The following is a 13,514-nucleotide window of genomic DNA, read 5'->3' as shown; positions in this document are numbered from 1 at the left end:
TTTGTGGATTATCTTTATTTATGAAATTTCATGTTCTTTGCACTTAAACCATAAAATTAATTTCAATAGCAATGTCACAAAATAATTTTAAAATGAGCATATCTTTAGAATTTCCGATACACAGTTCCGCGCGCTGGAAATAAAAACATTTTTTTTTCGAAGCGTTGCCATTGCTCGCTTTGAAATCCTTGAGTTTGTTTATCAAAAATTCGTTAAACGTTTACAAAATATGAAATCGATAATAAAACAAATTTCAAATTTGGTCTTCCACATGCCCATATTTGTAGGAGGATTACGTCATTAAAAATTCGATGGCTCTAGGTACCGTTGTTTTATCACAAGGAGAAAAATATACATACATTTATGCATATTTTTCATTATTTAATTTCTTCAAATATAATGCGGGACTCTAACATTTGGTGGCAACAGTTTGAAAAATGAAACGGACATTTATTAGTGATTCAACGCAAAATCGCAAAACGAAAACAATTGTCCTTCAGGGACAAAGGCCGTTTGGACTGAAAAATACTTCATAAGAAAGCATTGTTAACTACGAAACAACTTCTTGCTACAAATCTACCAGCAAGCATACAGTGCATGAAGACAGTTGTTAGTGGAATATAGCAGAATTTCTGTCAGAATATCTACTTCCCCACTTAATAAGCAGTAATAAATTTACAAAAAAGACTGCAGGTGTTCTGTAAAATATAAGTATTTCCGTTAGATCTTCCTTTCCATTTTATGATTATATGGTATCAAGTAATACTTCCAAAATATGTATTGCATCAACCCAAATGCTCTCGAAACACATATGTGTGGGTAAATGAAAACGTCTCTTTCGGTGTAATATAAAATCTGAAAGCTTTCAAATTTTTTTGAAGTAGAGGACTTACAATAATAATTTGTTTTTTCTCTTTTAAAGCTTTTTCACAATTATAAGATCAATTATTATTATTATTCCCTTTCAAACCATTTTAGTTGCTTTTTCTTCGTATCTAAGCTTGACTTTTCGAACAATTGGGTTTCAGACCTAAATACTCTTCGGTATATCAGTTACTACGCGTAATGGAATTCCTTCACGAAAGCTTTCGTAAGCGAGAGAAACCTGGAATTGTCTATCTTGACATATGTCAAGATACCTTTGACAGGGTTTGACAACCTTTGACAGGGTTTGAGAGGACGGACTTATTTACAAGCTCATGCGGCTTGGTTTTCCGGCTCACATCATTAAAATTATTAGCTCATACTTAACTGAGCGAAGCTTCCGCGTGCGAGTTACCACGAATTCTTCTCTCTTTGCCCGATCTATGCTGGATGTCCTCAGGGCAGTCTTGTCTCACCTCTGCTCTTCAATATCTATATTAACGACGTGTGTTACAACTCGAACGCGAAATGGGCGAAAGTTTCTCTTCTGCCGGTGGCAACAGGGAGTCGGAAAACGAACTTGGAAGAGAGCGGTCGCCCACTCGGTTTTCTCTCGATAGAATTTGATACGAAGGGGGGATAATCCCCATCTTTTGATTTGAAATTAATCTCGAATTATGTATATATTGTAATATAAAAGATGTGTGTAAATAAAAGTCATTAAGACTTAATTGAAGGAATGATTTGAATCGAATATAGAGATCGAAAGCTCTCCCAAATAGAACTATGGATCATAGAAATAACAACGTGTCTAAGGCACCTAGTATCGATCTATCTTTATATGCAGACGATACGGCCATCCTAACCAACATACCAGCATCACCACGGTAATCTCTACATTACAGACTTACCTTAGAGCTCTGGCTCGAACTGTATGAAATCAAAATTAATGTCGTTAAATGTGCTACCACTTTATTCCTCCGAAGAAACATCCCTCGTTTAGATAATCTAATTTTCTTCTGTGAACCTATTCCCTGATTTACTGCTTACAGATACCTTGGTGTTTTACTAGACTCAAAATTAACATGGCAACATCACATTCAAAAAATCATTGCGAATGCGAAAGCTATCAAAACCAACCTGCGCTTCTTTTTCGCGAAAAATAGCGACCTGTCTTGAACCAACCTGTCAAGATCTTGCTTTACAAATCTATCATAAGGCCTATTCTCCCTTACGCGAGTCCCATCTGGGGCTCAGCTGCTCTTACTAACCGTAAACACATTCAAATTTTTCAATCAAAACTTTTACGACAGATATTGCTCAGCGGTTCATAAGGAAAGATAACATTCATAACGACCTCAAAATTATACCCACAAATCGCTTTATACAGCAACTTTCGGAAAGATTTTTCAAAAACATCCATCTTGTTGGAAATCCAGTATTACATAACCTGCCGGTATACGATCCTGCGGTTGCCTCGCGACCCAGAGCTATCTTACATCCTGAATATGCTCAACTGCCTTTTAAACGGAGCTGGTATGCGAATGCAGATGCTCAAGTGGATGTTTACCTCATGTTCCTAAACCCAACCAACCCCACGTTAACAATCCGTATGGGCATTGACCGGAGGAACCCTGTTTCTTAATTCTTTAAGAAGAGTCTTTTAACGTCTCATTTACAAGGGACAACTTATCTCCGCAGCCGCACGATACTGCATTTAATTTCTTAATCACTTCTTAGAAGCTTCTTTTCACCCGCTAAACGGGTTGCTTTCGACCCCCAAAGGGGCGCTCTTACCTGGCCTTTAAACGTCGCACGGAATAGCGACCAAAATTTCTTCTCCATTAGCTGTATACTCTTATCCGGTTCTAGAACCTGCCTAAAGGGTCCACCCCCCCCCGCCCAGTTCGCCCAGCTACTCCAAATGGGTGCGAGTTCAATGAACCCGCGCTAGCTCCTTTCATCCGGACTGCTAGTTCTAAGGATTTTGTTTTACTGTTGATATCAAGAATCAAGGAAATGTATTGCACATTTTTTTTATCTTTTCAAAATTTTATGAATGATGACTGCCCTATCAAAATTTAATTCTGGCTCTTCTTAGACACGGAATTTAATTAAAAAGGCCTTCTATGAGTTTTTACCTTTTTCTCATGCGGAAGGCATTATCTGAAAAGCTTTTATTTTTTATAAATTAGGCTTCAAAATTTTTTCCTTATTAGATGAACCTCTTTTTTGATGTAATTATTTTTATCTGTGATGATGTGGAGTTAAAGGCCTAGTCTACTGCACTTTGTAAATTAACTTCCTTGATCCTTGATCTTGATTTTTTGCCTTGCGGGCAGAAAGACTTAGTAGGTGCAAAACAAGACATCTCTACTTGCGGTAATGTAGTTCAGATATCCAAACAAATCCTTTACATTGAAGAAAATTCTGTTTCTTTTATTTTAATCCATTAAATTTGTTAATGCGTATCGAGGATGCACTCAGATCTTAAAATTTTTAGAAAAACAATTTTAATAATCACATCAGCTCCATTTATTCTGTTTTTTTTATAGTGCAGTAAGTTTCTGTGCCTGTTGTTTTCATCCCTTTCAAACATACCGTATTTTCTAAAGCGAAATTTGCATCTATTATTAGGTTGTTTTCTCAATAAATGTCACCCAATTCGTCAGATAATTGTTTCAATCAATACTGATTGTAAATCAATAAAAACTCATACCGTTTTTTCGGGATTTTTCTTAATGCAAACATATTGTTTTAAATATGTGTGTGCAAAACATAAGTAATGTATGTAAACAGTTTACTGTGCATCAGCACTTGCAAGAATTTCGGTTGATCTTTACAATATGGTAACTGGTAGTTTGGCGACATTTTGTAGGGGATAAAGGTTACTACCTGGGACTTTGGTAATAATGTGAGCAGTACTCAGTTCCGATTACGCATTATTTTGTGTGAGGGAAATGAGAGATCATGGGATATGTCATGTGATATTAATGGACGAATTACGGTTCTTGAATCGGAAAAGGGGGGAAATCGGGAAAAAAATCTGGAAATTTTGTATTTGGTTTATTCTGTGTTGTGTGAAACAGTGTTCGTGAATTTTTGGATCCCATGGCCGTAACTAAAGAAAAGTTTATCGGACGCGTAATCAAGATTCTGAAGAAGATTAGGTAAGTTAGTATTTTTAATTATTTGAGGATATTATTTTTATGCATTGTTCTAAATGTAAGGTGGAAGTAAAGGAATTTGGTATTATTGGGAAAATTGTTATTAGCAATGATTTAGTTTAAAGTAATTAGGATTGTAAGGTAATTTTTATTAATTTAATGTATGTGCTCATTTATATTTTAAGTAGTGTTTTTGAATTTAATTATATTTTAATTAAATGATAGTTATTTTGTGAATTTTATGTTTGTAGGAATTTGGTATACGTTATCAGGTAATTTCATATATGTTCTTTTTACCAGGTTTAAAGATTGAGAAAATTGTCATGTATTTTCGTGAATTTTTTTTAATTTATGAGAAAAAAGCAGTGTACATAGATGTAGTGAAGAGTGTGCGCAATGCCATTTTTGTGCAATTCTGGGATGTTTTTTTAAGTAAAAATAAGTCGACGTATACATGGTTTAGTGATATTTTAATTAAATGATAGTTATTTTGTGAATTTTATGTTTGTAGGAATTTGGTATACGTTTAAGTTGAAGTAAACGTGCATGGAAATAATTTAAATATTTGATATTAAGTATTTGTAATGCTTGCGGTATGAATTCGTTGGTGACGTGTATAATGTAATAGATGATTTAGAGGTAAAAGTTTTTGGATATTTTATTTATTTTATATGTGGAAATGTTCATATTTGGAAAGGGTAAATACTTTTTCGCGATCAGGTAATTTCATATATGTTCTTTTTACCGGGTTTAAAGATGCAATGCCATTTTTGTGCAATTCTGGGATGTTTTTTTAAGTAAAAATAAGTCGACGTGTACATGGTTTAGTGATATTTTAATTAAATGATAGTTATTTTGTGAATTTTATGTTTGTAGGAATTTGGTATACGTTTAAGTTGAAGTAAACGTGCATGGAAATAATTTAAATATTTGATACTAAGTATTTGTAATGCTTGCGGTATGAATTCGTTGGTGACGTGTATAATGTAATGGATGATTTAGAGGTAAAAGTTTTTGGATATTTTATTTATTTTATATGTGGAAATGTTTATATTTGGAAAGGGTAAATACTTTTTCGCGATCAGGTAATTTCATATATGTTCTTTTTACCGGGTTTAAAGATTGAGAAAATTGTCATGTATTTTCTAATTTATGAGAAAAAAGCAGTGTACATGGATATAATGAAGAGTGTGCGCAATGCCATTTTTGTGCAATTCTGGGATGTTTTTTTAAGTAAAAATAAGTCTGCGTGTACATGGTTTATGTGTATGTGTTATTTTGAAAAACGCATAAGGAGTATGGTATTGTGCACTTTTTCCCAATTTTGCAGTGAATATTTGTCATGATTAAGTAGTTTTGTTAGATAAAATTTCTAGCATAAGTGTAATTCGGCTAGTAGATTGTTGGAAGAAGTGTTCAGTAGATAAAAAGAAAAGAAACATGTCTTTACTTCGTGAAGACAAAATGGCGGCGGGAAAAAAAAATAGAGGGTTGCTGTAGGAGAGTTGGTCGCCAAAAAACGCCAAGTTACCATAATGTAAAGATCAACTAGAATTTCCTTTGGCTAAAGTGCAGAATCACCCACTTATTTGATTGGCGCTTTTTACAAGAGTAGAATTGGATTTTTGTCAATTTTCCTTGACTTTTTAAGTGAAAATAGGTCGATGTGTACATGGATAACGTCAAGGGAGTGCGCAGTGCCATTTTTGTGCAATTCTGGGATTTTTTTTTAAGTGAAAATAGGTCGATGTGTACATGGATACCGAGTATGTGCAATTCTTAAAAACGTGCCTAGCAGAGGGCGATTCTTCACTTTGCGCTTTCCTTTTGTGTATTTATAGATAGTCCTATAAATCTTGCAGTTCATATGGCTCAAAATATATTATTGTACTCATTAAGGAAATTAAATGGTCTTTGAAAAAGTTTTTGTTTTTATTAATTTAAAGTTTCTAAATTGTTTTAATAGTTATTGTCAGTTATATTTTATGTAAACAAACTATTTAGTTTGCCAGTTTCTTAGTAAATTTATTGTAGCACAGTCAACACATGTGCTAACAACCATTCTATTCAAATGAGTAATGCAACAATTTATGTTTTATGATTTCTCTTATTTTCATAGTAGAAAGTTCAATTTGGATATTTAATTTTATGCTTTTTAAAAACTGTGTGTGGAATGGGTTTCTAGAATCTGTTGTAAATATTGTTTATCTTAACAATACTATCACTCATTTTACTTTGTTGAAACAGTTTACTCGTACTCCATGTGTGTCTATATTATGAGTAAACTATCTATTAAGAAAATATAATTTGTTTCTTCAAAATTTTGTGTTCTTTTAAAAGTTCAGAAAAAAATATAAATTTCTTTATTTTAGAAAAATGAATAGAGATATAGTTCAAGTGTACCTTATCTCTGCTTATTTTACTGCTTTTATATGTGTTATGTCAGTTAATAAAATGAATCAACATTTGTGTTCATAGTTCACCATTTTCTTTTATATTTTCAGAATGCAAAATCCAAATGTTAAGAAGAAAGACAACACATTTATCGAGGTGACAAAGTATTCAGTTCAGAATGATAAAAAGGTACTTTTCTTCTTTTCTGTAAGCTATGTCAGTTTTCAACATTAAATATGCCTATGATAGGAATAGCTCTGTTATACTGTATTCTCCTGAAAATGAAGCTTGATTGCAAAGTAAGCCCTAACATGATATTTCAATATACTCATAATTTAAGTCCTATACCCAAAAAATGCCATAGTTAAGATCATCACCTTACATAAGACTTATTGCCAAAGTTAGACCTAGTTAAGACTTACCTCCGAATTACCATTTGAAGTACTGACTCAACGCACGTGAGCATTTGTTACTGAATGGACATGATTGTGACTATTAGAATGATCTTAAATCAATATCTTTTTTAATATAATAGATATATTTAATGTACTCATATGAAATAAAGAAATCTTTTCTGAATTTTGTACTTGAAATTTTTTGTCACTTCTATGTTGTTCATCATTGTTAATAGTTTTTGTAATCACTCCTGTCTCATAAATCTTCAGTTAACACTTTATTTAATAATAGATTTAAATGGAACAGCATTATGATCCCTAAATAAAATGAGCTATTCCATTAAGTACAAAAAAGGAGTTATGGAAGATTCTCAGAGAAGAATTTTTCAGCTTTCTGCAAAGAGAAGATAGATTTCAGAAAATAGTGACCATAGTATGATAATCTGCAGCAGGGTAATGACTTGAGTTAAGAATTCATGGAAAAAATCAATGATAGCTGTATAATCAAAACTGTATGAGCAAGTCTTAATTTCTAAAATTAGAAGTACTGAGCTCTATCAAAGAACACGAGGGGGGAGAATGTAAAATAATTAATTATTAAACAAAATAAATGTAAAACTTAAATAAATTATTAGATAAATATTTTAAATAAGAAAATAACCTACTAGATCTCATCCTACTTGGGTTCTGGCTTTAATTACAATTTTATCCAAAAACTAAGAAATAACTCAACCCGGCACTGACTGAATTTAAGCTCTGAATGTATAGTATAATATACTACTTCAAGAAATGATAGAAACAATTGATAGACCATTCTTTATCCAGCACACCAATGAAAAACAAAATGATTAAAGCATCACTGGTGAGAATAGAAAAAATGCTATAAACAATTACGGAGTATGAAGGTAATTTTAATGGACCGTATTTAGACATAAAAGCAAAGAGAGAAGAGCCTCTTGTTACCTGCTATCATAAATTCATTGTACGTCTTAAAGAATAAGCCTTAGACATGTGAGTGAGGCTTTTCTTTTCTTAAAAGTCTCAACATTCATCTGAGGGCTAGTTTCCCAGGGAAAGAGAGGCATGCATTCAGAAGTTAGAGATGATTTTTAATTTTATTATTAACCTTCATATTTTTTGTTTAGCCTTCATATTTTTTGTTCACAATTTCCTGCTTATATAATTCTAGTTGTTAATTAGAGTATGACAGAGTGAAAAAAGTTTCCCAAATCCAAGAGTAAGCTGTGAACAAAATAACAAATTTTCGTTCCTCGTACTTAGTTACATGGTTAAAAAAAGTCTGTGTAAGTGCTTTTCCTAGAGGAAGACGGAAGCACTAGAATGAAAAAAGTTACCTGCTATCATAAATTCATTGTACGTCTTAAAGAATAAGCCTTAGACATGTGGGTGAGGCTTTTCTTTTCTTAAAAGTCTCAACATTCTTCTGAGGGCTAGTTTCCCAGGGAAAGAGAGGCATGCATTCAGAAGTTAGAGATGATTTTTAATTTTATTATTAAAATTAAAATTTTAAGATCAAAAGAAATTTTTTATTGAAATTGTGGTTTATTTGCATAAAAGAAATGCAAGAGCCCTCTTATTTAAACACAGCTTAAGCTTTGTGTATGAACTGGCAAAAGGGACAAAAATGCTCATTTAAGAAGTATTTAAGTATTGCTAAACATGATAGATTATGATCTTTAATTCTAATGGCATGGAGTCAAAAGAAAATCAGACTGGGTTTGCAGCTTTATTATGATGTTCCAGAAGATGATATGATTGTACTTGAAGAAATGTAATATTTTATGCATGAATAAATATAGATTCTATAATATATTGATAAATATTGAATGTTTTGCACAAACAAATAAGATGTCCTTTGAAACAAGGCCCTAATTCATTTTTCGAGACAAAAAAATTGATGAATGTCACAGTTTTATTTTTAAGATATATGTAAAATCTATAGATAACTTTATAATCATAAATTTTGCATCAAAATATATATAATTTAAATTAATCCCCATAAGTATAGTTCGACATCTCAAATGCAACGTTGGCTGGCATTCTGCCAAAAGACATAGACTCTTCCAAAAGGGGTGTTATTACTTGCTGCAACATGAAAGTCTTCTTTTCTTTGGAAAGAATATGCTCGAGTGAAAAAAGTCCTCATCCTTCCACCATATTTTGAGAATAATTCGGTATGAATGGCACATGCGTGTTTGCGCTCATGGTCATGGATGAGGCAGTCAAACTATAGCTTATACGTATGCAAGTTTAATATTTCAGTAATTATCAGTTATTTTCCACAAATTGTTCGATGCATATCTGATTAGAGACATGAAATTATTCACTGACACTAGAAAAGAATGAAATGTGCCAAATTTGAGCATAGAGATTATTTGGATTGACAAATAAGGACTGGATTTTGTTGATAAATGATTTTGTATGAATAGTCAGTAACCAATAAGTCATTCATTCATGCAACTAAAAATTAGCAGTACTTTTATTTAATAAGCACATTCTAATTTTTATTGATCTGTTGTTAAGTTTAAAAAACTTGAACATAATAGTTCTAAATAATGTTACTCTGTGAAGCAGTTTTATATGAGATATCGCTTTAGAAGTTTTTATGTGGAATTTAGATAAATAGCTAATTAAGAAAGCTGTATTTTTATTTATTTTGAATGTTTTTTTATTTTTATCAGTTATTTTTATTTCTTCGACATTATTGGCAGTAATCTGAATTTTTTACTATTTCCTATATTTGAATTTTTTAGACTTTTTCTTAATATGTTTTATACTGTGCTATTAAATGTATTTCTTTAAAATCTTTATTAAAAAAATTATCACATAAATGTCTTAACTTTGTTTTAAATTCAAGTTCTTTAAATGTGTTTTTTATCAAAACAAAAACTTTTGCAGGGATATGATTATGATATGATGTTAAACAGATGATATATGAAAACAGTAAGTGGAGAAAAATCTATTCTAGGTATCAAAAAGTAGTGATGTGATACAGATGATATATGAAAGTAGTAATTTGAGAAAATCTATTTTAGGTATAAAAAAGTAATGAAGACTGAAGGAAATTCTTATAATTTAGCATGTGGTTTAAGTAAAATTTAAAAGCAGTTGCTAACTATGAGTGTTGAATAAGAATAATTAAATAATTGGTCTTTGATAGTATTTTAATTGCAGGGATATGATTATGATATGATGTTAAACAGATGATATATGAAAACAGTAAGTGGAGAAAAATCTATTCTAGGTATCAAAAAGTAGTGATGTGATACAGATGATATATGAAAGTAGTAATTTGAGAAAATCTATTTTAGGTATCAAAAAGTAATGAAGACTGAAGGAAATTCTTATAATTTAGCATGTGGTTTAAGTAAAATTTAAAAGCAGTTGCTAACTATGAGTGTTGAATAAGAATAATTAAATAATTGGTCTTTGATAGTATTTTAAATTTTTAAAAAATAACAAAAACTTCTTTTCTTCAGTTCTCCCCCCCCCTTTAAATGCTATGTTGAGCACTATGTTGTACTGTGTACTATACTGAAAGCTGTTTGATGCATATCACGCAAAGATCCTTATCATAAAAACTGAAAAGATGTAAGGAATTTTCATATTCCCCCATGCATGCTCTATTGGTATCAGTAGTTAACACATTTATTTGGCAAATTGGACATTACATGGCTCAAATCATGGTGGTACATAGTTAATTTTTCACATTTTCTCCTCTGGGAAACCTAACGGTCTTTTCAAAACAGTAGCAACATCATATATTTAAAAAAAAAAAAAAAAAAAATCAGACAAGGTGATAAAAGAAAATAGTGTATTTTGATAATAGAAAATAATTTGTTTTAAAATATTGTGATGAACTTGATAATTTTTGTAACATTATTACACATTTTATGATATATTTGAATGACAAAGATAAACTGCAAGAAAGAAGTTTTAAATTTTGCTTTATAATAATAATAATCAATTTAAAAATTAAAAAATCACCAAAATTGTATCATTTAAAGATTAAGTGAAGAAAACTTTATTCAAATTATAACAGTCCTGTTTTTTTTTCCATAATTTAAATACTTTTTCATATTTAAACAAATAAAAATGGCAATAATAACTTAATTGAACCTCAGGACTTTGTAAATGATTTACAAATATTTTATACACTAAATTCAAAGGCAGAAAAAAAGTAATTAATAGTAGCTTCTTGTTATATATTCTGTATTATTGCATGATAATACATATTTTTTATCTTACTTGATAATGATTATATATATATACTTTTCATCATTGGATATTATCTTTAAGCAACCCAATTCTCTTCTTTATATATATAAGTGGCTAAAGTGTGTGTCGCCGATAGTTTATTGTTGCCACTTGGAAAAATGAGCGCGGAAATTAACGTTTCCGCAGTAGAACAGCATTGATGGATTCGGAGAATTTTTTGGAATCCGAGGATACATGTCTCGAAAGAAAGTGGAAAATGTAGAGGAAAATTAGTTTTTAATTAATATCTCGGCTAATTAAAGCCCCACGAAGACACAAATGTTCAAAATGGCGTGCCACGGATCTGCGGAATGCAACAGTGTGCTTCGCTAAGCCCGGGAGCCAGCCCTTTCGGAGGAGATGATTTAGACACATCTATATTACCGAGCAAGCGCAACGTTGCCGGTTCCTTAAATTAAGCCCAAGGGCTAATGCATAATGAATTCTGAAAATGGAAGACATTTCGGAAGAGAAAACAGAGAAAGGAAAAGTAAGAGGGGTGGCAAAAGGAACAAGGCCAAAGTCATCTGGCAGGTGAACGGAACTTGACAAGATGAAGAAAATCCGAATGGATCCATGACAATTCACACAAATGACAATGGAGGAGATGATGTTACTTCATCCCATATATATATATATGCGGCTTAACTGCCTGTTTCTTGCCGATAGTTTATTGGTTGCTTGCGTAACTGTACTAGCCAATGGGGTGAAGTTGCCACGGAACAGAGTTTTTGTTTCAATTGAGACGTAGATAATTTCCTGTAAAACTTGCCTTTGCTAGGACCATCAATAAGTCTCAGGGCCAAACACTTAAGTGTGTTGCCAATTTTGTACCTGAGCCAGCATTTGGACACAGTCAACTTTATGGTGCCTGTTCAAGAGTTTGTGAAAGAACAGACATAAAGTTAAAAATAATTGATAGTCCTCTGCAAGGTGAGCTTAAAAATGATGGAAAGATCTACACAAGAAATGTTGTGTACAAAGAGGTCTTTGACATGTGAATTAACATTTTATTATTTAAATAACCTTTATTTATTGAGCTAGTGGTGGGCTCTTTAGAAATGTGCCACCAGTGGTTTTCTTCATTGCACTCTACTTTAAGCAATTAAGCAAGTTGAAGTAGGAAAATCCGTGGGGCAGTAAGCAAAGGGGCGTCCTTGCCGCCCGCCCTGGGTAATTCAGTTTTTATTAGCAGACACCTTTGCATAAATAAATTCAATTACAATTTATAATATCTAGAACAGCAGTCATTTCGTATGACCGCCAGGCTTCCTAGTTATAATATATTAAATTTATGTCTTCAATTAGGACTGCAGTAAATGTATAATATTCTATTGATATTTGGTAAAGAAAATACTTCTGTTAATTAAATATTTGATGTAAATATGTCAATGAATTTCATTATGTGGTTAGAAAAATAAAAGGCCATAAGAAATCTAAACTGATTCATTTAAATCAAATTGTTATAAATAAAGTTCTAATAGCTTAAAAAGTTTCTTTTATTAACAATACTTTTAAAAATGAATGCTTGGTTCAATAAAATACAATTTACATAAATAAATAATATTGCTCCCTTGTAAATGTTATGACAACTAATGTAAACAGACTGCTAATATGTTTATTAATTGTTAATGCAGAGTTTTATATCACTTCTGGAAAGTGTTGGTTCTGCAGTCTTGTATGGGTTTTGTTCAACCTCGATGGCATTTACAAACAAAGCAGTTATCACCAGCTTCAGCTTTAATTTTCCATTTTTCATCATGTCTTGTCAGATGTCTCTTTGTATTATTATTCTTGAAGTGGGAAGACTGTTACATTTAACTCACATTCCTAAGTACTCATTGAAATTAGGTATGTTGAACTTCAAACATATGATTTTGTGTTTTTAATATTATTAAATATATGTTTGCTAAATAAAATGTCATTTAATTATGTTATTTAAAGAATGTTTTTAATAACATAAAACTTACTTTAAAGAATGTTTTAATATCATAAAGCCTACTTTAATTGTTAATTAAACATACTTAAACATATTAAAGCATTCTTTAATTAATATAATTATGTTAATTAAGTATGCTTTTAAAATTCTTTGTTTGATTATTATTTATTGCTTAATCAATTTTGCTTTCTTGTATGGTAAATGTGGTGAATGATGTTTTCTAATTTCTTAAAATATATAAATAAATAAAAGAATACCAAGGCAAGTCTTGAATATATGTGCATTCAAAAAGTAATGAATCTTTGCTAGAAACTATATATGTATAAGAGATAACAAATCTTTATTTTCATCTTCAAAATAAGCCAACCAATGGTCATGTGACTAAAGCCTAAAACACTAGTTAGTTCTCCCCGGATTCTGTCATATAGTTGAAGAGTGACTGCATCTAATTTTCATGATTTCAGTGTTATTTGAAGA

The 13,514-nt window shown here is 31.3% G+C and overlaps 1 protein-coding gene across 4 annotated transcripts in view; it reads left to right on the top strand.

Annotated features, from left to right (window-relative positions):
* LOC118194045 (uncharacterized) overlaps positions 1-13,514 on the top strand; it is a 41,337-nt gene that overhangs the window by 20,091 nt on the left and 7,732 nt on the right. Inside the window, exons 1-3 of one of the 4 annotated variants that reach the window (XM_085820659.1) lie at positions 3,210-3,246; positions 6,536-6,614; positions 12,736-12,949. In XM_085820659.1, coding sequence (XP_085676785.1) covers positions 6,537-6,614; positions 12,736-12,949 — 292 coding nt within the window. In that variant the 5' untranslated portion in view covers positions 3,210-3,246; position 6,536. Of the gene's footprint in view, positions 1-3,209; positions 3,424-3,473; positions 4,035-6,535; positions 6,615-12,735; positions 12,950-13,514 lie in introns of those variants that run through there. The other 3 variants (XM_035365231.2, XM_085820657.1, XM_035365230.2) reach the window with 3 other exon arrangements.

The sequence above is a fragment of the Stegodyphus dumicola genome, chromosome 7, assembly GCF_044657685.1.
Source record: "Stegodyphus dumicola isolate Sdum_Otavi_A_Nest chromosome 7, ASM4465768v1".
NCBI lineage: Eukaryota > Metazoa > Arthropoda > Arachnida > Araneae > Eresidae > Stegodyphus > Stegodyphus dumicola.
Note: the sequence above shows the minus strand (reverse complement) of the source record. Positions and strands in the feature narration are given on the sequence as shown.